Below are 23,155 nucleotides of genomic sequence, written 5' to 3'. Positions count from 1 at the left end.
AGTTTTTCAAGCCAGAGTGAATGGAAGGATGGTGGTGTCCTTAATTGAAGAAGGGAAGTTAGAAACACGAATGTTCTTTAGGGGAAAGATAGACAGTTCTGTTTTGTATTTATGAAGTTTGAAGTATCACATTCTAAATCTAATAGGCAGTTAATCTGAGACTGAAACCATTCATTTATATTTGTAGCTATACACTAGTTTGCAGTTCTTAGTAGAGTAGCTAGCAGCCAGTTTTTTCTAATCCAGTGTCTAGTTTTTATGTCTTACTTTGTAGTTTTTCCTCATTAGTGGAGAATTTGCCCTACTAATTCATCTCCCTAATTTGAGTCTCTGGACTTCTTTTCTCTGTGGGCTGCCTACTTTAAAGAATCCTCTGCCCTGAAGTACTGCTTTCCTGATGAGTGATTGCCTTCCTGAGTTATTCTTTCAATTGGAATCCCAGCCATGCTTTATTTCATTTCATTCCTAATTTGACTCTTAACTTCTTGTCCTCCTCTAGCCTTTTCCCCTGCTTCCTCCATTCTAGCTTGTTGCATTAGAATGCGAGCTCCCTTGAGGTTAGGGGTTATCATGTTTATATTTGTATCCCCAGTGCATAGTGCAATGCTTGGTATGTAATAATAAATGTCTGTTTGTCTATCCATTTATCTTCCTAGCTTTCTTTCTCCATTTGCTTTGATAAGTCCTAATGTTAGCAAGGACTGTCTCAACCTGTCCTTAAACATGAGAGAATCAGATTCTCTGGCCAGTTCTGGATCTTGTGGCTTCCTGGATGTCTTTATTTTCTATTGAATCCTTCTTTACTCGGATTATTTCTGTTGGCTATTGACTTTTTTGTTTGTGTAGGATCTTTGTGACTAGATCTAGCAGATAGAGACTCTTATTACCTTTCCTCAAATTAGAGAACATTAGGATTTTCCTATAGAATGAAGATACACAGGCAGACTTTTCCCCTCCATGGATTGATTCTTTGAGCGCCCATGGAGTCTCACTAGGTGAAGGTGAGAATTATGCCATATAATTAGATTTTAAATCTCATATATGTTGTTTTCACTTCTCTTGTAGACATAGTGACACACAAAACACTATTCTACAAGCTAGGGAAGGGCAAATAATTCTGAATAATATGCCAAGTGACTGCCATTCACTACAGCAACTGGAATGAAGGCTTTCAAAGAGTTTAAAAATGAGGCAGCTTAATTCATTTCTTTTATACATTTTAATTCCTTCATTTGCTAGCAAATGAGTGATTATGTGGTAACCCATTCTACTCTACAGAGTAGAAAAGGAAAAGATTTCCATGTACAAACAAAAAAAAAAAAAGAGAGGAGCTATTTAAAGGATATTCTTTAGAGCCATGAAACTTTGGGGGTGGGGTGGGGGGAGGCCTGGAAATAGGAATTGAGATATTGTCATCCTCTAAATTATCATTCTGTATGTGAGGGCTTGTATGGGTGGGAAAGGGGAAATAAATGGTAGGAAGAGGAGTGTTTGCCTGTAGGATGATTTCCCAGCTTTTTCTTTTTATGCAAAAAAAGTCCAGTCTCTGACATATTAGAGATATTACCTCTTTTTCCTGTATTCTGGGATGATGATTGAACAATCAGGTGTTGCTTTTTCTTTTTTCTTTGAGAAACTAAGTACTTGGGGGAAATGAAAGAATGAGATTGATCTTTTTTTTTCTCTTCAAAATTAACTAATGAGGATAATGTGTGAAGGGTCTTTTTTATGATATGAGATCTTTTGAGCCCAGAGAAGACATCTATGATGTTTTTAGTGTGAAAAAAGGGAGATTTATTCTAATATTTTGAAGGTTGAAAACAAAAGTTAGCAAAAAGCAAGATACTAATCAATTGATATAGTAATGAATCTTCCCAGGAAATACATTCCAAAGGGTATGCTGGGAGAATAACTTCGGGTTGTCTTCTCAGATTAAGGGTCCAGATGTCTTATGAAAGGGAATATGCCTTTTCTAATCAGTATTTCTACATGAAAATGCTAACTTAGATTCCATAGGAGTGAGGGAATATACTTCTAAAATAACATAAGATCCTAACAAAGATGGAGAGAGGCTTTACTTATTAAGACAAGTGCATAAATTTATATATGTGTGTGTGTGTGTGTGTGTATGTATATGTATACACACATATATATATATATATATGTCCTGTAGCAAGTAGTATTGATTTATTTATGTTTTCCAGAGAAATCATGGAATTTTCAGTTAAGTTATAAGAAGTAAACATAGCCTTATAAGTGTCATAAGAAGGATCACAAAAATCATAAATCAGACACTGAAATAAATTACCCTAACATCTAAGCTTAACAAGAATAATTATTAAAATATGAAACTACCCGATTTCAGCATTGTAGGTGTTAATTTATTGATTACTAGTCACCACTTCCTGTCCTGCTTAACTAAGTTTATTTTAATTAGGTCTTCAATTATTTTCATATTATGAGTTTAAAACTACTTTTTGTGCTCCTTGTTCTTTGAACCTGAATTGCTAATTACAGTTAATAACTTCTTTTCCTAACACAATCAACTCTGTTTCTCTGGGAATGATACTATTGACTGTGTAATTTCTTTATTTGATAGTCCCTATTCTTCCTTTTATGCTTTGCTACTAGAATATAAGGATGATTTTTCTTTAGGTCTCACTGAGGACAAATATATCTTCTAGAACATGAAACAACAAAGCAAGTTAAGAATGATAACTATTAGTGACAGAACACAGCAAGAAGAATTGTTGGTTTTTAGTGGGTTGCTCAATATGAAAAATAGTAAGTAGTATGAGTCAAACTACCAAGGGGTCTCTTTAAAGGGGATAGGAGCTGGACTTATTATTTCATGTATATTTCCTGATAAGGAAATTACTTCTACTAGTACAGGTCAATACCTAACAAGGATAAGGAATGAGGGAAAGCCTTAATTATTAATATGTATAAATTTGCATGCACACATATACATATATACATTTTTTCTCTTTTCTTGTGCCACTTAGTCCTAAAGAGTTGTCTTGTCTATTGAGATGTTCAGTGACTTTCTAGAGTTAACAAATGTGTTAGAGACAATTTGAACCCACATCATTTTAGCTTTGAGACCAGCTTTTTATCCACTATGCCATGCTAAGTATTATATTTTCTAGAACTAGATCAAATAATAGCAAAAGTCAGCTGGAGAAAGAAAAGATTAAATGTCTCAAGGGAAATAATAGAAACTTCTAGAAATGAATGGGGCCTAGGATGACCAGATATCAAACCAAACTATACAGCAGTAATTATCAAAACTATTTGAGGCTTTTTTTAAAAAATGGAAAAGTTGATTGGTAAACAGACTAGATGAGACAAACCCCAAAATAATGTATTCTGTAAAACCAAGAGCATTATTGGACTAAGTATTCTTTATTAGATAAAGACTATGGAAAACTTGAAAAACTGAAAGGTTGAACAGAATTTACTGTGTTAGACCAACATTGTAAACCTTTTACCATAGTAAGCTCCAAATGGATATAATGACTTAATTTTAGAATCAATCTCTTCCTCTCTCCCTTTCTCCCCCTCCTCTCTCCCCTCTTTCCCCCTTCTTCTTCCTCCCCCTCCCTTTCTTCCTCCCTTCCCTATCTCCCCCTCCCCCCCCAAGACAGTCTTTTGTAACAAAGAATAAAAAGAAACATGGAAGAAAAAAAGCAAAACTAACCAGACATCAAATGAGTCTGACAGTATATGCAGTGTTTCACACCCATAGTCTCCCACCTCTGCAAAGAGAATGATATACACTTTCTGATCTTTTATTTGAAGTCACACTTGGTGATTATAATTACACAATGATTAATTCCTTTTTTTGCTTTTTTCCCCACTTACATTACTGCATTCATTTTGCATATTTAATTAAACTCTCTGAATTATTATTCATCATTTCATAGAGTGTTTTAATTAAATCCATATACTATAATTTGCCCATTTCCTAATCAATGAGCATCTGAATTTCATTTCTAATGTCTCTCTTTTTTCTCTCCTAAGCCTCGGAGGCAATTCCTAGCCATACCAGCATTATGGCAGACAACTCCAGAGATGCTGGGCTAAAGCAATCCATACCCCTGAGGAATGAGAAGGCCACGCTTGACTTTGGCTATGTGGGAATTGATGCCATCCTTGAGCAGATGAGGCGGAAAGCCATGAAGCAGGGTTTTGAATTCAACATCATGGTAGTTGGTGCGTCTTGTCTTCTCCTTACTCTTACCTTTTTTTCTTTTCCTCTCTCTCTCCTCCAGACTGAATTTTGTTTGAGATAATTGAATTACTTGCTAAGAATATAAAAATATTAATGATAACAAAAAATAATAACACATAATAACACTAATACCAACAATGTATAAAATATTGTGTTATTACCATGTTTGGTAATAATGTTAGTGTATTTGATACCCACAGAGATCTATTCTCTTTGAAATGTGTCATCAATGCAATAATGTTAAAACATGGCAATTTTCCAGAGAGACAGGAAGACAGTCTATCATGGCTCTGTTTAGTCTTAAGTTCATTATAAGTCATCTCTCCTAAATAGAACTAATAGTGGCTTACAAATTAAAGGAGTCAAACTAAAACATCTTATTACCCAGTTGCTGTATATGGATGACATCCAGTGCACTATACATAGTAGTGCTTAATAGTTGCTTATTGGCTGATTGACTATATGATTCTACTGAAAAACACATTCTACCTTCTTCTCATGGAATCTTTCTCCATTGATATAAGAATTTTTTTTTTGAATTTAATAAGTGTAAGATTCTTAACACACCAAAGGAAAGACAGAAATTAAAGGCTTTGAACTTGAATCCAAAGGTCTCATTGAACTAGTGGATGAAGTTGATCTATAAATATACCTTGGTCTTAGCTGGGCATTACACCAAACATAAATTAAACATAAAATAAACATGTTAAACATAAAGATATCAAAGAAAGGCTATGGCTACTAAGAGACTTATTAGAATTCTAAAATCAAAGCACATTTAAAGCAGTTAACACCTACGTAATACCAGTTCATATTTCAGAAAATGTAAAATGTATCATAACAGTTTTGAGAGATATATTAACAAAAAACTGTAAAATAATAACAAGACACAGGACCCATACTCTAAGGCAGTTAGTGAGGATTAGGGCTTTGTACCAAAAAAGGAGGAAGAGGGTTGATAGAAATTCTTAAGTCACATAATAAGTCAAAAACCCACAGAAATACTTTTTTGGTACAAATATATGTGTTGGAATCTTTACAAACTGCTAACTAATTAGAGTTGATCTGATCTTACAAGAAGATGTTTTGGGCCAGAACCTGAAACAAGATACTAAGTAGAACTAATTAGTACAATGCTTGTGTTTACATCTTTACTCATCGGAGTTCACAAGTTTGCCAGATTCACAAAGTAAACTTTGTACCTTTGTGAATTCACACCTCTCTTAAAGCTCTTAGGGCCAGAAAGCACCATGGGAGAAAACCCATAATCCCATTCTCTCAGAAGAGTCAGATATAAGGCCAGTGATGAGAGATCTATTCCAGAATATATTCCACTTGGCTGGCTGGTCGCAGAAGAGAGTTCAGTTGGATTGGAGAGGAGCACTCTGGTGCAGACACAGAGCACTTTGGGAGATTTCAGCAGAACGACTCCAGAAGCCCTCTCTTAGAAGCAAGAGAGAATATTTTCCACTTGGCTGGGTGGTGGTGGAAGAAGAGTTTTCAGAGGAAGAAGCTACGAGTCGAGAGTTCAGTGGACAACCAGATTCATCTTCATCTCACACCACTGTAGTTGGTGGCTGGGCTCCTGCACTTCCCCCACTGAGACCAAGCTGGTCTGAAAGACTCACCAGAAAGCTAGCCGAGCCCCAAGTGAAGGAGACAAGAGATTCATTCCATCTCTGTGCTGGTTGGAGGCTGAAGAAAGCAGAGGCAGAGGCTAAAGGACAGAACCCTTGGATTTGGAGATATTCGGAGGGCTCTAAGCTAACCGGGCTATATTGGAGATAATAAAAGATCTGAACTTTTATCACCTGGCTGCGTTTTGGGGTAATTATTGATCTGAACTAATACTAAAGCTGCCTCCAAGAAAACCTCCCCCGAGAAACCTGCTCTCTCCCCCAGAGAGAACTATTCTACTTATTTTAAAAGAAGAAGATCACAACATTTTGGCACCCAATGTGGGGCTGACAGACCCCCTCAGTGGATTTCAGTGGATAAACTCTGATCCTGATCCAGTGGAAAAGACTCTTCAACCCAGAAATTAGGGTGAGTGCAACAAAGAAATTTTGTTAGAAGAGTTAAAGTAGAATTTCAGCTAAAATGGGACAGATATTTAGAAAACAGCCTGTTTCTGTTCAAGGAAAATGTTTAGAGAGCATTGTCAAAGTTATGGAAAGCCAAGGTTTAATTATAAGTTTACAGCAAATCACTGAACTTTTACAAGCTATAAAGGACATATGTCCTTGTTTCTCTCTGGAAAAGGAATTAGATCTAAATGAATGGAAATTGGTAGGAGAGGATCTTTGTCAATTCTATAATAAAAATGGGCCTAACTCAATTTCCAAAGACATACTTAATACATATAATTTAATACAACTAGCTTTAGGAAATTTTATAAGTATTAAAATGAGGAAAAAGAAGAAACAGGAGCAGGGAGAGGTGTCAACTATACCAGGTGAAAAGGAGCAAGAATCAGATAAGAATGGAGTTAAGTACAATTCTGAGTATGATACTTGACAGCAGGAGGAATTAGGTGATTCCACATCTCATGACCCTCCCCACGCAATTAACCCTTCATGGGTGGAACAAGGGGGAGGAAGAGAGACAGAAATACAGTCAGCTTCTCCTGTAAAGCAGAATTTGACAAGATTAGAAAAAGCATTAATTAAGGCAAAAAATGAAGGAGAAGATATATCTGATTTTATAAATGCATATCCTGTTATTGAAAAGCTTGACTCTTCAGGTCAAAAAGAGAGAAAATACACTCCTTTCAATTTGGAAAAAATTAAAGATTTGAAAAAGGGTTGCACTCTTTATGGGGCTACCTCATCTTATGTGAAGATGTTACTAGATAATTTGTCTTATGAAATCTTAACCCCGAATGACTGGAAATCCATAGCGAGAACATGTCTAGAACTGGGACAAAATTTATTGTGGCTTTCGGAGTTTCATGAATTATGTAGGATTCAAGTCCAACGCAATAGGCAAATAGGAGCTATTGTACAAATCACTTTTGACCAACTAGCTGGTCAAGGTCAGTATGCAGAGAGTTCAGAACAGATTTATTATCCCATAACAGTGTATGAGCAAATTTCTAAGGCTGCAATAAAAGCTTGGAATTCTCTCCCTGGACAGAAAGATGGAAATAATGCTTTCACAAAAATAGAGCAAGGTCCCAATGAACATTTCGCAGATTTTGTGGGACGTTTACAAACAGCTGTAATAAGAACCATTGGAGATAATGCAGCAACAGAAATAATGACCAGACATTTGGCTAAGGAAAATGCCAATGAGGTTTGCAAAAGAACTATATGGGGAATAGACAAAGATGCTTCTTTGGAGGAGATCATAAGACGCTGTGCCACAGTGGGCACAAATGCTTATTATACCCAAACTATGATGAATATGGGAAGACAGGGTCCCTCTTGGCAAGGGACTTCTAGAGAAATTCGTCGATGTTTTCAGTGTGGAAAAGTTGGACATCTAAGAGCCCAATGTAGAAATGGAGATACAGTGAGAAGACAGAGTGAGAGAAAACCTAAAACCCCATGTCCAAAATGTAACCAAGGCTTTCACTAGGCCTTTGAATGTAGGATGACCCAGAGAAATGAGAGGCAGGATCCAGCTCCAAAGTATCAATCAAAGGACAGGTGGGGCATGATAGCAGCTGAGGTTACACCCAGAGAGACTTTAGAAATTCAGGACTCTGATGTCATCAACCAACAGAAAAGCAATCAGGATTACAGTTGGGAAGAATACAGGCCTTTTAAGACAACAAGGCAATATCCCGTGCAAACAACTCCAATGTAATTACCAGATGATGAGGAGAAATCCCAAAAGTGGTAAATAGAAGGGAATTAGGTTAACTGCTTGGGGAAGAGGATCTGCTTATATTTCCACAGATGGAGAAAGAATCAGATAGCTGACAATGAGACTGTTAAAAGGACTCTTAAAATCTTCAGAAATCATTGGATTTCCTAACACAAGATGAAACTGTTTTACTTCTTGAAAAACCAGCAAGAATCATTGGATTCCCTGAGATGAAAAATTGTTGATGAGACTTTTTGCAGTTCTTCAGAGCTTACAGGAATTATTAGATTCCTGGAACATGAACTAATAGACAATGGATTCCTTATGGACTATTTCTAGGACTTATGGACATGTGTAAATTTTCAGGATGATTCATGTTATTTGTTACATTACTACTAGCCTGTGTTATATTGCTATGTGCTTATGTAAATTATGTATAATGCCTCCCATATTGATGGATTTATGTATAGCATGTATATCTGTTTCAAAGTTCTGCCCCATATTGATGGATTTATGTGTACCTGTTTCAAGGGAGCCCCTTCAGAAACCCGCTAATCTGATTTGACTTCCTATTTCCTTTGGTGTTTTCATCTCCCTTCCTGAGGTGTCAGGGAAGGCGTGATCACCTTTTTTGGAGGGTTCTCACCTCCTTGAGAAGTCAGGGAGGTCATGACCACCCTATGTTCTAAAACAAAAGAAAGGGGGAGATGTTGGAATCTTTACAAACTGCTAACTAATTAGAGTTGATCTGAACTTACAAGAAGATGTTTTGGGCCAGAACCTGAAACAAGGTACTAAGTAGAACTAATTAGTACAATGCTTGTGTTTACACCTTTACTCATCGGAGTTCACAAGTTTACCAGGTTCACAAAGTAAACTTTGTACCTTTGTGAATTCACACCTCCCTTAAAGCTCTTAGGGCCAGAGAGCACCATGGGAGAAAACCCATAATCCCATTCTCTCAGAAGAGTCAGATATAAGGCCAGTGATGAGAGATCTATTCCAGAATATATTCCACTTGGCTGGCTGGTCGCAGAAGAGAGTTCAGTTGGATTGGAGAGGAGCACTCTGGTGCAGACACAGAGCACTTTAGGAAATTTCAGCAGAACGACTCCAGAAGCCCTCTCTCAGAGGCAAGAGAGAATATTTTCCACTTGGCTGGGTGGTGGTGGAAGAAGAGTTTTCAGAGGAAGAAGCTACGAGTCGAGAGTTCAGTGGACAACCAGATTCATCTTCATCTCACACCACTGTAGTTGGTGGCTGGGCTCTTGCACTTCCCCCACTGAGACCAAGCTGGTCTGAAAGACTCACCAGAAAGCTAGCCGAGCCCCAAGTGAAGGAGACAAGAGATTCATTCCATCTCTGTGCTGGTTGGAGGCTGAAGAAAGCAGAGGCAGAGGCTAAAGGACAGAACCCTTGGATTTGGAGATATTCGGAGGGCTCTAAGCTAACCGGGCTATATTGGAGATAGTAAAAGATCTGAACTTTTTATCACCTGGCTGCATTTGGGAACAAGATCATCACATATATATCACTTCATTGAGCAGTAGAAAAGACTGATAACATATATACATCATTTAATGTAATCAAAAGTAGTTTACATCTGACTGGAGCCTTAAAAGCAACTAAAATCCAAGAGTGGAATCAAAAGGTCCTACATGGATGAAATCCACTTGAATTTAGAAAGTAAAATGTCAACAAAGAAGCATCTAACGAATGCCTGAGCTTTGTGGAGTTTGTTTGTGGAAACCAGTAGGATTTTTGGTATCAATTCAGGCCATGTCATTGCTAGCAAATCAATATAAATTAATGCAAGGAAACAAAAGAAACTATAACACATCAGTGCAGACTGGAAAATTTTAGCACAGACCAAGTAAATAGCAAGGTATCACCTACTGCCTGGAATTTTACATCAAAAGCTTGGTATCTGTCATAGACTGAAAAATCAACAGATCCCTCTACCAAAAAATACCTGAAAAATACTTGAAAACTCAATTGGAAATAAACCCTTATCATACACAAGACTGTTATCCCTTACATAAGTGATCTATAAAAATTTGAAGAAGTTTCTTAATAGGTGTCACTATATGAAAAATGTCACAGAAAAACTTTCAAAATAAAGAGATATGACAGAAGAAACCAAAATCATGTAGGAACAGAATAAGATATGTGTTGTCATTATTGCAAAAATAGTTAGCATTTGTATAATGTTTACTATGTGCCCATCATAGTGCTAAACGGTGTGCAAACATTACCTCATTTGAGAGAGAGGTGCTATTATTAGCCCCATTTTGTAATTGATAAACAGAGGTTAAATGACTTTTCTGGGGAAACTCCTGCCTGAGTTGGATTTAAACTCAGATCTTCTCAACTCCAGATTTAATGCACCTAGCTCCCCCTGTCATCAGTGTTATTCTGAACACATAAGTGTACAAGTAATGCTTTTAGTGAGATGGATGATGAACTTATATCCTAATACTTTTATTCAGACTTTAAAAAATGATTTGACCCATTTGTTTAATAGTTCTTAGGACAATGACTTGTCTCTGAATTATTTCTATCCAAACTGAATTGTAAAAACATAAGAACCATTATATTCCAAATATAAACCCCAAGTGTATTTTCGAATTCAATAAACACATTGTATTGAAACCAGAGCATCATTACAGACAGAACTGTTGCCTACAACTACTCAGCTACAACATGGATCCATAAAAACTTAAGAACACAGTTTTTAAATTGAATTTGTCTTACTCACTGCTCATAATCTCCAATTACATTAAATGGAAAGTTATCAAAATATGGAGACACATCAGAAAAAATTAAAATTCTGTGGGAGAGGATGAGGTATATGTCATCCCTCTTGTCTTATCCGCTACTCAGGTTATCCCAAAGATATTTCCAGAGAAAAGAAGGAAACATGCTTCCAGAGAAAATAAGCTGACATTCCAACACTCATTTCAGGGACAGCCATTTTAATAATCTATATAATACTAAACAGAACTAATTTAGCAGAATAATAAGTGTAAGATAACAGGATAGCAACTTGTCCTTGGAGTACTTCTCCCAAATCTTCATCATAATGTATGAGAATGAAATGTGATTCTAATGAAGACAACAATAGTAATTGACATGTATATAGTGTTTTAAGGTTTGCAAAGTACTTTACATATATTGTCTCATTTGATGTTCATAAAAACCCTGGGAGGTAAGTGATAAAGATCTCATACCCATTTTGAAGATAAATAAACTGAGGCTGAGCTTACACAAGCAAGAGATAAGGGGGACCAAACTAGGATAGTGGCTTTTAGAGACTAGAAGGGAAGAGGGAAAAGGGGGAAAGGAAGGGAAGGGGAAATGAGAATAAAGTCAATGATGGCTTCAGGGTTGTGAACCTGAGTAAATGGAAATTTGTCTTTATAGAAAGAGGGAAAGAATGGAGGAAGATTGGGGCTATTATATCTGTCCTATATGGTTTCCCCTAACAATTCAAAAGAGAATGAGAAATCTAGTGCTGGGATTTTAAACAGTGGCGTCTTTGATATTCTCCACCCCCAACTCTACCTCTACCCATATAAGTTGTGGGCTTAATAGTTCCCAGTAACCTAAGAAGTTACATTTAGACCCTTCCTGGGGCCCCAAGGCCCCAGAGAGCTTACAGGAAATACTGTGGCTAGTGGAAGGAGGTGGTCACTAAAAAAAATAAAGGTCAGGATTCAGTTTAGCTGAAAATGGAAATGATCTGGTGGAGGGAAAGGGATACAGCTTATGACCCTTTTTCAATGTTTAAATGAGATTTTTTTTTCAAACTATTTGCTTTATTTGTTGGCAATTTGTTGTTTGCTTACACGATTCCTTTTACATGTTTTATTCAAGTGTTTGGTTTTAATTCTTTGGGTATATATTGGTCTAGCTAAACTCTGCAACCCTTCAATATGGAGATTATAATTTTTTCTTCCTGTGCACTGAACATTTCTTACATGCTAAAGAAAAAAAATACATGTGACCTTTTTAGAGATACTTATTGCATTTTTTTGCTTTGAGTCAGATTTTGGCTTCCATCATTATTTTTCTGATCCTTTAACTCAAATTTAAAGCAAGACATTTAGAGACTTGGCCTAGCATTCTCTGCTAAGTGCCTGATCCTTATTCTCAATCCTAAAGTTAGTGTCCTTTTTCCCCTCCTTCCCCCAAGAAATATCAATGGGATAAAATACACCATTCATAAGGAAACTGCATCTATGGGTGGTATTTGGCATGATCTATCTTTCAGAGGAATGTTGTTTGAATAATGCATTAAGGATAGGAAATATAAATAATAGAAATTACCTGTGTAGAAAGGGAACTAGTTGGAAGAAAGTAGACAAGGACAGAATTAAAGCCAGTATCTGAGGAAGAGTAGACATACCCACCCATTCCTAAACATTATTAATGAGTCATTAATTCTAAAGATGCCAGCATGGTGACTAGTGGCTTCTTACTTGCAGAGAAAGAAGAGAAGTGGGGTGAACTTGCCTTTAGTCCTTGGTATTTGCTTCAGATAGAACTATTCCATGTCTCTCAGAAATTGTGATGGAGGAAGGAGATTGAAGGATGCAAGTGGAGCTGGGAAGACCTTTGGATACTAAGCAAAGGGAATCATGCTAGGAACTGCTAGGGTGGTTACTAGCAAACAAGCAACAACTGGTTCTCATCTACCTGGCCAGTTTCCGTATCTAGCTTGAGGATGTGGTCAATAGGCCAGTGATAGCATTGCCCAGAGCCCTGAGGGACCTCTCTTTTTACCCCAAGTCTGTTGAAATTGGCTTGAATCACTTCATTATTAAAAAGAGCCAAGATCGTCAAAGTTGAATGTTACATAATCTTGTTGTTTCTGTGTACAGTGTTCTCTTGGTTCTGCTCACTTCACTTAGCATTAGTTCATGTAAACCCTTCCAGGCTTTTCTGAAATCATCCTGTTCATCATTTCTTATAGGACAACAATATTCCATTATATTCATATACCATAACTTATTTAGCCATTTCCCAACTGGGGAAACCCATTCAATTTCTGGATCCTTGCCACTACAAAAAGGGCTGCTACAAACATTTTTGTACATTTGGGAAATGATGATGCTTAGAGAGTTTTTCTCTGAATTAAATCAGCAGGATTTAGAGATAGAAGACCTTATAGATCAAGCCTCTCATTTTATCAATGAGGAAACTGAGTTTGAGATATATGAAATAATTTACCCAAAGTCACATAGGCAGTGTTTAGCAAAACTGGTATTTAAAGCCAGGTCTTATGACTTCAAATTGATCATTCTCTCCATTGTGCATCATGCTGGTCTCTTTACCAAACCATTGGGAGTTTTTAGGTGATCTTCATGTGTGAGGGTAATCAATATAAATTGATGATAATTTCTTTGTGTGACAATTTGGCATAAAATATGAGCCTATAGGTGACTGAAGTTACTTAAGAAAAACTGATAGGCTTCAGAGTATAAAAACAGGTCAGGTTGGGCCAAATATGGAAAAACCTTGAAGTCATAAAGGAATGAGTGCTGTCTTCCAAGCAGAAATACCAGAATGTCAAGCTTATGGACTCCAATGAAACATAACCCAACATAGTATTCTGACTAACTCAGCTTGCCTTTATTCTTTTCAGGTCAGAGTGGCTTAGGGAAATCCACATTAATCAACACTCTGTTCAAATCCAAAGTCAGTCGGAAATCAGTCCAACCAGTTTCAGAGGAACGGATTCCCAAAACCATTGAGATCAAATCCATCACTCATGGTGAGACCTTAGGCTGTGTTCTGCTGGGGAAACAGGTGAAAACAGGGATGGGGGGGACTTAAATGGAATATCATTCATTCAATTCTCTCAAGGATCATTACCCACAGAGATGCAGCTGTCTTTCTTGTTATCAATGGGGATATGGATCTTTCATAAGTCAGACAAACTAACATTCCATCCCAGAGGAAAGTTAGATGTTAGAAGAGGAGCTCTTTGAGTGAAACAGAAACTCTCAGTTTTATATATTAAGAATGGGACCTGTAGAATTCAGTGGCTCCCTTTAAGATTTTTTAAAACCCCTTGTTTTGCTCTCTATAGGCAAAGGAAAAATTTCATTAAAAATCATGAAGTAATTCTTGCTTATACCCTACTCCCTCTGCTATCAGTCTTTGTTAAAAATAATTTGGGGTAAAAGAAATTTTCATGCTGATGAATAAAATCATTATTTATTCATGTAGAAGAAGAGGAAGGTGGGATTGTCTTAGGTCTTTTCTTCTCAGGACTGAGATTTTATTACTTACTGAAGCTTCTGTCATCCTTCATCTTTCTACTTTTTTCTCTGACAGCAAAAAGTCACAACTTCCAAATTGGAAGGAACTTAATTGCTTCTCCCTTTGAGTTCTAGAAGGAAAATTACCCTGTCTCCCTTTTGATCTTTCTGTCAAACTCCAAGATTTTTCTTCCTTTTGCAGAAATCGAGGAAAAGGGTGTCCGGATGAAACTGACTGTGATTGACACACCAGGTTTTGGGGATCACATTAACAATGAGAACTGGTGAGCATACCAAGCCTCAAGATTCTTGTTTAAGTTGCATTTCTGCTGGTATATGTTGGGAGAAAATGGGAATATAGAGTTTGCATCCCCCAAAGTTGGGGCTGATGATGACTTTGCTAACTGCCTCCAAAGGCAGCAGCAGTTGAGTAGTAGTAGGTATACTTATCTTGGCATTAATAACTCTTAAAAAAAAAAAAAAAAAAAGACAAACTGTTGAGAACAGCACAAAACTGTACCATTTCTGTTGAGTGAGAAATATATTCCTATAATTTTGTGGCAGAGGAGCATGGAATATACTTAGAGGGTAGAAACTTTAGGGGATTAATGAAGTTTTTAATCACAATGTGGGGTTAGGGATTAAAGTGGGAAGCTTTCAACATAATTTGAGAGACCACTAAGCAAATGCTACACTGCTTTGTGAGAGCATGCAAACATTGATCCTCCAGAAAGCTATCAAAACATTTGGTGAAATAGGTGGTAGATCTTTTCTCCTTGACTCTGATAATAAGGAAATTCTAGGTCTGGAGTGGCACATACTCCAAAAAAAAAATAATAATAACAACTTTTTACCTACCCCACTCTTTTGCACAGCTGGCAACCTATTATGCAGTTCATCAATGATCAGTATGAGAAATACCTGCAGGAGGAAATTAACATCAACCGAAAGAAGAGGATCCCAGATACCCGGGTGCACTGTTGCATCTATTTCATTCCTGCCACTGGCCATTCGTATGTATAAGGCAGATTGTCATCTTTGGGTCTTTGTTATATGGACAGAAATACTAATACCATAGGAGTTTTTGGAGCTGGAAAAGGACCTTAGGAATCCTCTAGATCAGAGGTGTCAAATTCATGGGTCTCATAAGATTTCCAAGTATACTGGGAGCCAGATTAAAATGTAATTGGGAAATGTTTAACAAAATAAATAAAAATACAGTACAACATCGGTAATGTTAATTTGTAGTTTTCTAAGTCAATAGGCAGCCTTCAGGATACATTTCTATTTGAATATGACACTATGAATGTAAATCAGTCCTCTTTTTCATCAGATATGAAAAAATTGAAGTCCAGAACTGAAGGCCCAAGATTATTTAATCAGACAGGACCAGAGCCAGGATCAAAACTCAGATTTCTTAGCTCTCAGCTTTCTGTGCTGAATGTAATATTTTTTTTTGCTAACTAAGAGTTTCTTCTGCAAACCTTTTCTTCAGAATTTGAGTTAGCTATGGAAAAGATGCTGAGCATTATATCATCTCTTTTTTAGTCATGCCTCAGAACTTTGCCAGCAATGAGCTATCATGGGGAGTAGAAGCAGATTCCATCTGTGTCCTTTATGTTGTTGCTAAGAACTGGGTGATATATTTTATCTATCTGCACAAAATGTTGGATATAGTGGTTTTGGTCTAGATCGGTGTTATCATACTCAAACAGAAATGGGGGCCATTAATCCATACTTGAATCACTAGTGGATGGAGTGTTGAATGTGAAGTCAAAAGATTTATCTTCGTGAGTTCAAATCCTCAGATACTTATTATCTGTGTCATTCTAAGTAAATTACTTAACCCTGTGTGCCTCAGTTTCCTCATCTGTAAAATGAACTAGAGAAGGAAATGGTAAATTACTCCAGTATCAGTATCTTTTTCCAAGAAAACCCCAAATGGGGTCACAAACATGTGAACACAATTAAAATGACTGAACAATAAAAATCCATAGTGAAGAATTCCTCTGGGCTGCATATTGACAATTTTAAAACATAATATCATTCGTATTTTATTGTAATTTTATTATTTTGTTAAATATTTCTCAAATACATTTTAATTTGATTATGATTATACTCAGGAGTGTTCTGGATCCCATCTGGGTGATGTGTTTGCATCTCTGGTCTCAATAATCACAAAGGCTCCTATTTCTATCTGTGATTCACTGATTCTTAAGTGAGGAATCATAGTGCCTCAGAACCTTATGTGGAGGGAGAGATATTTAAACTTTCTAAACTCCTCCCTCTAGTACCCCAGCTCTCTTACCTAAGCTAACACAAATCTAAAGGCTCTAGCCATCCAGAATAACTCTTTTTGTCTATTTTGCCTGAACTGTGCTAACTGTATATGGTATCTAGGAAAGCTGTTTTGTTTGTTTGCTGGGGGGTTTGGAGGCAGAGGGTGATGGAAAAGGGAAATGAATGTGGCCATAGACAAGAGCCCTAGAAAGAGGACTGGAACCTCAAACTTGGAACCTTTGTGAGAAAGTAGGTACCCAGACCCAACAGTGAGGTCCCTATCCTGGGGAAGGGGGGGTTCAATCGTTCTAGGGTCTCCCTCCTTTCCCGGGTCAACAAGAGAGCTCAGATTTGAGGACTGCATGCCCAAAGACAGAAACAGGACCTCTGGACCAGGAACACCATGCTTTGCTAACTGCCCAGCAGGGATTGGGAGAAGGAATGTATCACTTTTGTTCATCACCAGCACTTGGCACAGAGGAAGCCCTTCATAAATCCTTTTTCTTTCATTTACCCCAAAATTATCTTGTCCAGAGCCAAGTGACTCATCTTGTGTTACCGAAGTAGCACTGTCTGCTAACTCTGCAATAAGCCATTTAAGACCTAATGACGTAGTTAAAATTAACCTGTAAAGGAAAAGTTGGGAAATGTGAAAAGGGTCTTAATTTAACTGTTAATTTTTGACTATATTGAGGCTTTTTCCACATACATGACACGAGAAGTGTTTCCATCCTTTTTGCTCAGGATACCAAAAAAATAGAGAAATAATAAAAATGACAGTGATAATTAACAGCAATAATATATTGGGTTGATTTCCTTGAGGCAATTAGCTGACACACTTGATAGAATGCTAGATTTGTAATCAGGAAGAGTAAATTCAAAGCCTGCTATATAGATACATACTAGCTGTATGACTATTTTCTAATTTTTTTAAGTGGAACAGCTATAATAATAATAGCACCTTTTCAAAGAGCCTTTGTGAGGATCAAATGAGATAACTAAAGTAATTTGCAAATATGAAAATATTTTTATACTTAAGAATTTACATAAATTCTAGTTTTGCTATTATTGGAAGATAGAAGAAGCATTGTGAAGACTGGAGCTGGGAAGGCACTTTAAAGATTATTTGAGCACAGTGGCAGCTACATAGGTCCTGGAAACAGGAGGATCTGAGTTCAAATCCCCCCACAAACACCTACTAGCTCTGTGATCCTGGACAAGTCACTTAACCCTGATTGCCCTTCGTCTTCCAATTCCCCCCCCAAAAAAAACTCTCCCCACCCCCCCCACCCCCCCAAAAAAGATTATTTAATCCACTTTTCTCCCTATTTTATGGATAAGGAAATAAGAGACCCAGAGTAGAGAAATGACCCTTGCTCAGGTCCTTACAGCTAGTAGGTGGTAGAACTAAAACAAGATCTCATTTTTATTCATGATTGGCTGTTTTAAGCCCAGGTAGATTTCTTCCACATTCTGGATGGGCTTGTGCTAGTTTGATTTGGCTATTTTTGCTCTTCATGTGCTGTCTAGCAGGTTCCACTGCCACAGTAGGAGTACAATACTTGGCTGTACAATGTTTACATCTATGAAACCCTTTAAAGAACAGGTCTGCTTATAGTCTAAGTAACCAGGAAAATGATGGTGGTGTTGGCCTACTAGAAGATGGAGGCTGTTTGATTCCCTCCCAGTCTCTGCTGATGGTGCCAATAGTATTTGTAAAAAGCAGAACATTTTATCTTTGAGGGTATGGGATATAAGATGATAGATGACAGCATTTTATCAGAATGGAGATAGATTGGGTAGAGCCAGAAGGAAGGGATCTTTTGGATGGGATCCAGGTGGCCAGCCAGAAAGAGGCTTGATTTACTACATTCCCCAGCTATTTTGTTAGTTTTTTTCTTTTCCTTCTAATAAAAAAAAAAAAAAAAAAGCCCCACAGCAGAGATTTCCATTTGGGCCGATATTCAAGACTAATGACAGACAGGCCCAGGAAATTAGCAATGTCATCTCTTCACTGGGTTAAAAGAAGAGCAGAATTGTCTAGTATGGATTATACCTGAGATATAAAAAATTCTTTATTTCCTGAAAGTGATTTTAAAGGTCTTTTTCTTGATAAATAATTTATTTGAATTTTAAATTGAAACAATAATAAAACCCAATTAAATTTACATTTTTGGCTACTGAAGCTTAAGAAAGGCCTTAATTGGGATAGGATAGAGGGGCTAGGTTCAGGGTAATAAATGAATCTTGCTGAACTATCCACATTCCACAAGTCCTCTTATAACCCTGGGTAAGTGCAGAGTATTTCCTCTGTGCAAAAGCAAGCTGGTTTGAATGAAGATCAAATTCATTAGCACCATACTCCACCTGAGTTAACTGTCCCCAGCTAAGTACAATAGAAAACAGGCTTTGGCTCACATGGATAGCTGCATCATGTTCTCCCCTGGCCATGTCATCTTGGTCACTGAAAACTGTTGTTTTTAATCCCCTTCCTGATCACTTCAATCTAAGTCAACTTCTTCATTTCTAGTCTCCGACCACTGGATATTGAGTTCATGAGACGGCTGAGCAAAGTAGTCAACATCGTCCCAGTCATCGCAAAAGCTGACACTCTGACACTGGAAGAAAGAGACTACTTCAAACAAAGGGTAAAGCTTTGCAGTTTTTTCCACATTTTTATTGTTTTTCCCCTCTCCCCCTACCCATAAACTATCCCCACCTCCCCTCATACCCCGAAGGCAGCTCTGTCAAAGCTGTAGGGCTGATTTAGTAATCCTGCAGTCTCAGCCCAGAAGGATTGCCTGAAGCAGGCAGAGAAAGCCCTTTCACCTCCAAATAGTTCCTTATACTGCACTTGGAAGCTATGCCAGTCAGAATTCCCCAGGGATGGTGGCTTCTATGTACCCTACCACATGCAACACTTCCCTTTCCTCTCAAGGCAGCAGTTAGGGCTTCTAGGAAAAGGTGGTTCCAAGAGTTTTCACTTTACATAAGTGGACTTTTATGATTTTTACCTAATGTGAATTAGGAGATGGGGAAGGAAAAGAAGGAGGGAGACAGGAAAAGGGCCACCTGCCTGTGGAGGGAGAGAGTCAGCATACAATTTAAAGATAAATAGGGGATGGAAACAGAGAAGTAAGAGCTGGAGGGGAAGATATGGGACCAGAGCCAGCTATATTAGGACTGGGTAATGTGAGCAAGTGGCAGGGCAGGGCAGAGCAAAGGTCTCTTGATGCCAGAGGTCTAAAGCCTATCCAGCATGGGGATGATTTCTCCACAATTCATTATTTTGCATTTGATTGGAGGTTTTTTTGAGGGGAAGGCTAGGGGTAGGTTAGTAGAAGTGGATAAAAGAGGTGAAAAGTCATGCTAAGGGACTGGGTGGGAGGAGACAGACAGATAAACACACACACACACATACACACAGCCAGAGACAGATTGTGAACTCAAAGTACTATGGAGTGATATCAACAGGCTTCTTTCAAAATTCTTTATATAAAGTTGAATTTTGTAATGCAAATTTACATATAGTGAGAATTGTTTCTTTCTTTGAATTGGAGTATTTGAGGAGAAAAAAATCCATCTCCAATTTCAATGAGTATCTCTGACCTGAGAGGCAGTGCTAGATAGTAAGTAGATAGAGAGCTGACCTTTGGAGCTTGGGAGACTTAGTTTATGTCTCATCTCTGCTATATCCTGGTTTTATAATTCTGGGCAAATGACTTAACCCCACAGTGCTCTAGGCATCCCTGTAAGATGATAAGTAAGATATTGATAATTTTTGGAAGAGGAAGTTTCCTACCCTAATGAAATCATAGGTGCCATACTAATTCTGGTCTATTTTGCTCCCAATGAATGAAACTTGACAAAGAGGAATCACAGGAGACATTTACCTGCTTTTCTTTGGGTGGAAGAGAAAGTCCATGAGGGTTCATTTCTCTCTTAAAAAATTAAGATTGTGCTTTCATCCTTTAGTACTGGGGGACTTTCTCACAGAACGTAGTCACATATTAACAGAAATTCTGATGCAGCCAGCAATGGACACTGTTTTCACTGTTCTAGAAATGGGAACAGTAATAGCTTGAGCCCCAGTGGATCGCCAGCCCATTGTCCTGACTTCCTGGGGAATGGGCTGGGCTGGTATGGTAGGGGACATTCCATCATGTCTTTGGACGTGTGTCTGATAAAAAGGACAGGAATCCTTTGGAGGTCAATGCTTTTTGGCTAATGTTCCAAAAAGCATCTGATCATTGCTCTCTTGCTTTGACACAAATTTGATTTCTGTCCCTGAGAACAATGATGCATGTTTAGCTCAGGCTTATCTGGAAATATTGATGCACAAGCAACTTTTTGCCTCTTCTAAGAGATCATCAATCAGCAAGCATTTCTTAAGTGTTTATTATGTACTAGGCAGTGTGCTAGGCTCTGGAAATAGAAATAAAAAGAATAAAACAGATTCTAGGCAAAGAGCTTGCATTTTAATGGAGGAAACAACAAATAGATGGAGACAGAAACAAGAACAGAGAGAAGGAAAGGGAAAGAAAGGATGATGTTTGAGCTATGTCTTAAAGGAAGTGAGGGACTCTATGAGGGGAAGGTAAGAAAGGAAATGCATTCCATATATACTGGATGATCAATTTAAAGACAAGGAGACTGTAGATGGAGAGGGTATTGAGTGAATTACAAAGAAAAAGGTTAGTTTAATTGGATAGTTGAGTACAAGAGGGAGAATAATAAATATTGAAGCTGAAAAGACAGACTGGAGTCTGGTTACATAGGGTTTTTTTTTTTTTTTTTAAATTATAACTTTTTATTGACAGAGCCCATGCCTGGATAAGTTTTTTACATTATCCCTTGCACTCACTTCTGTTCTGACTTTTCCCCTCCCTCCCTCCACCCCCTCCCCCAGATGGTAAGCAGTCCTATACATGTTAAATTATGTAGGGTTTTAAAACCTAAACAGAGGACTTTATATTTTAACTTCAAAACAATAGGAAATTACCAGAACTGTTTAAATAAGGAGAATGACATCGTCAGTAAGGAAACTTATTCTGTTAGCAGTGTGGATAATTTACTGGAGTGGTTTGAGAGTGAAAACAGATTAGTTAGGTAGCAAGTATGTGAACTAATGTGATAACTAATTCTGAGAGAAGGTCCAATTAGAAAGTTTATAAAAGTAGAAATGTTGAGATTTGACAACTGTATGTAGGGGTGAGAGCAAGTGAAGAATCTAGCTTTATTCCCAGATTATAAATCTGGGAGACCAGAATGGTAAGGATACCTTTGACAGAAATAGAGAAGTTGGAAGAGGGGGAGTGTGTTTAGGAAGAAAGATAAATGCATTCAATTTTGGATGTGTACAGTATATCCACTTTGAAATGTTTAATAGTTAGTTGAAGATGTAAGTCAGGGAATCACCTAGGACTGGATATAAAGATCTGGGAGTCTTCTGCATAGAGATTATAGTTAAGTCTGTCATAACTCATGAGGTTTCTAAGATAATATAGAAGAAAATGAGTGTCTAGGATGGAACGTTGGGGACAATTATAGGATATCCTTTGGAGTATGATCCAGCAAAAGAAATAAACAAGTGATTGGATTGATAGAAATAATCAGGAGAGAGAAAGTGTCACAAAAATCCATTGAGGAGAGAATATTTAGGAGAGGTTGGTCTGTAGTGTTAGTGAAAGTTGAGAGAATTGAAAAAAGACCACCAGATTTGGCATTTAAGTCACTGTTGACTTTAGAGAGACTAGTACCAGTTGAGAAATCATAAGGAGAAGTATAGCGAAATAAGATTCAGATTTGAATCTTGGTTCTATCATTTTCTAGCTTGTGACCTTGGAAAAATCAATCCACTTCTTTAGACCTCCTTTCTTATCTATAAAGGATTTCCTTTAATTCCAAATTTCTTAGAGTGTTTGGTTTTTCTAGTAGGAAAAATGGAAAGGATAGTTTCCAAAGAAAGGCAGAACCTATCATTTGTTAAAATTATTTTAGGGGACAAGAATCATTAGCTGACTTTTTGAAAAGAAAAAGGAACACAATTCTTTGGCCTGGTACCTAGTTCCAAGTACCTGGTACCTCATCCCACACCCATGATCCTTAGCAAAAATCTGGAAAGTTCTTCAAAAATTCTCACTTGTTTTTCCTTTGGGAGGGATTTTATGTGTTCCATGTGATGGAGTTGGTGTCCAGAATGATGAGTTTGTTAGGAATGTAATGTTAATAGAAGAATTCCTCTCAATCAAGGAACAAGCTATGGAGTTTTGAACTTGTGAGAAAGGGCTATAATCTGGTAGGAGGTGGAAAGAAAGAGGGGTGGGGCATGGATTCAGAGGAAAAAAAAACCGTGGTGTAAGTAGGCAGCTGGGAACTTTTGCCTAAAGATAGAAGAAAGACTTGAAAATTTCTTTGCATGGGTTTATGGATCCTGTATTATTTTCTCAGCAATTTTGCTAAACTAGAGAGGAATAATAGTTCAGGAAAGATGTCCTAAAAATCTTTCTTTTGTTATTCTGTTCCATTCTTATTCACAAAGCAAAGTGGGAAAAATTCCCAGGAT

At 37.4% G+C, this 23,155-nt stretch overlaps 1 protein-coding gene across 4 annotated transcripts in view; it reads left to right on the top strand.

Annotated features, from left to right (window-relative positions):
• The window catches only part of SEPTIN9 (septin 9), a 324,173-nt gene that overhangs the window by 292,562 nt on the left and 8,456 nt on the right, over window positions 1-23,155 (top strand). For all 4 annotated transcript variants that reach the window (XM_051995517.1, XM_051995518.1, XM_051995516.1 and 1 more), the window contains 5 exons: window positions 4,024-4,215; window positions 13,692-13,820; window positions 14,513-14,594; window positions 15,186-15,323; window positions 19,121-19,238. In XM_051995517.1, coding sequence (XP_051851477.1) covers window positions 4,024-4,215; window positions 13,692-13,820; window positions 14,513-14,594; window positions 15,186-15,323; window positions 19,121-19,238 — 659 coding nt within the window. The remainder of the gene's footprint in view (window positions 1-4,023; window positions 4,216-13,691; window positions 13,821-14,512; window positions 14,595-15,185; window positions 15,324-19,120; window positions 19,239-23,155) is intronic.

The sequence above is a fragment of the Antechinus flavipes genome, chromosome 4 (assembly GCF_016432865.1).
Source record: "Antechinus flavipes isolate AdamAnt ecotype Samford, QLD, Australia chromosome 4, AdamAnt_v2, whole genome shotgun sequence".
Taxonomy (NCBI): Eukaryota; Metazoa; Chordata; class Mammalia; order Dasyuromorphia; family Dasyuridae; genus Antechinus; species Antechinus flavipes.
This window is presented reverse-complemented; position numbering and strand designations above follow the sequence as displayed.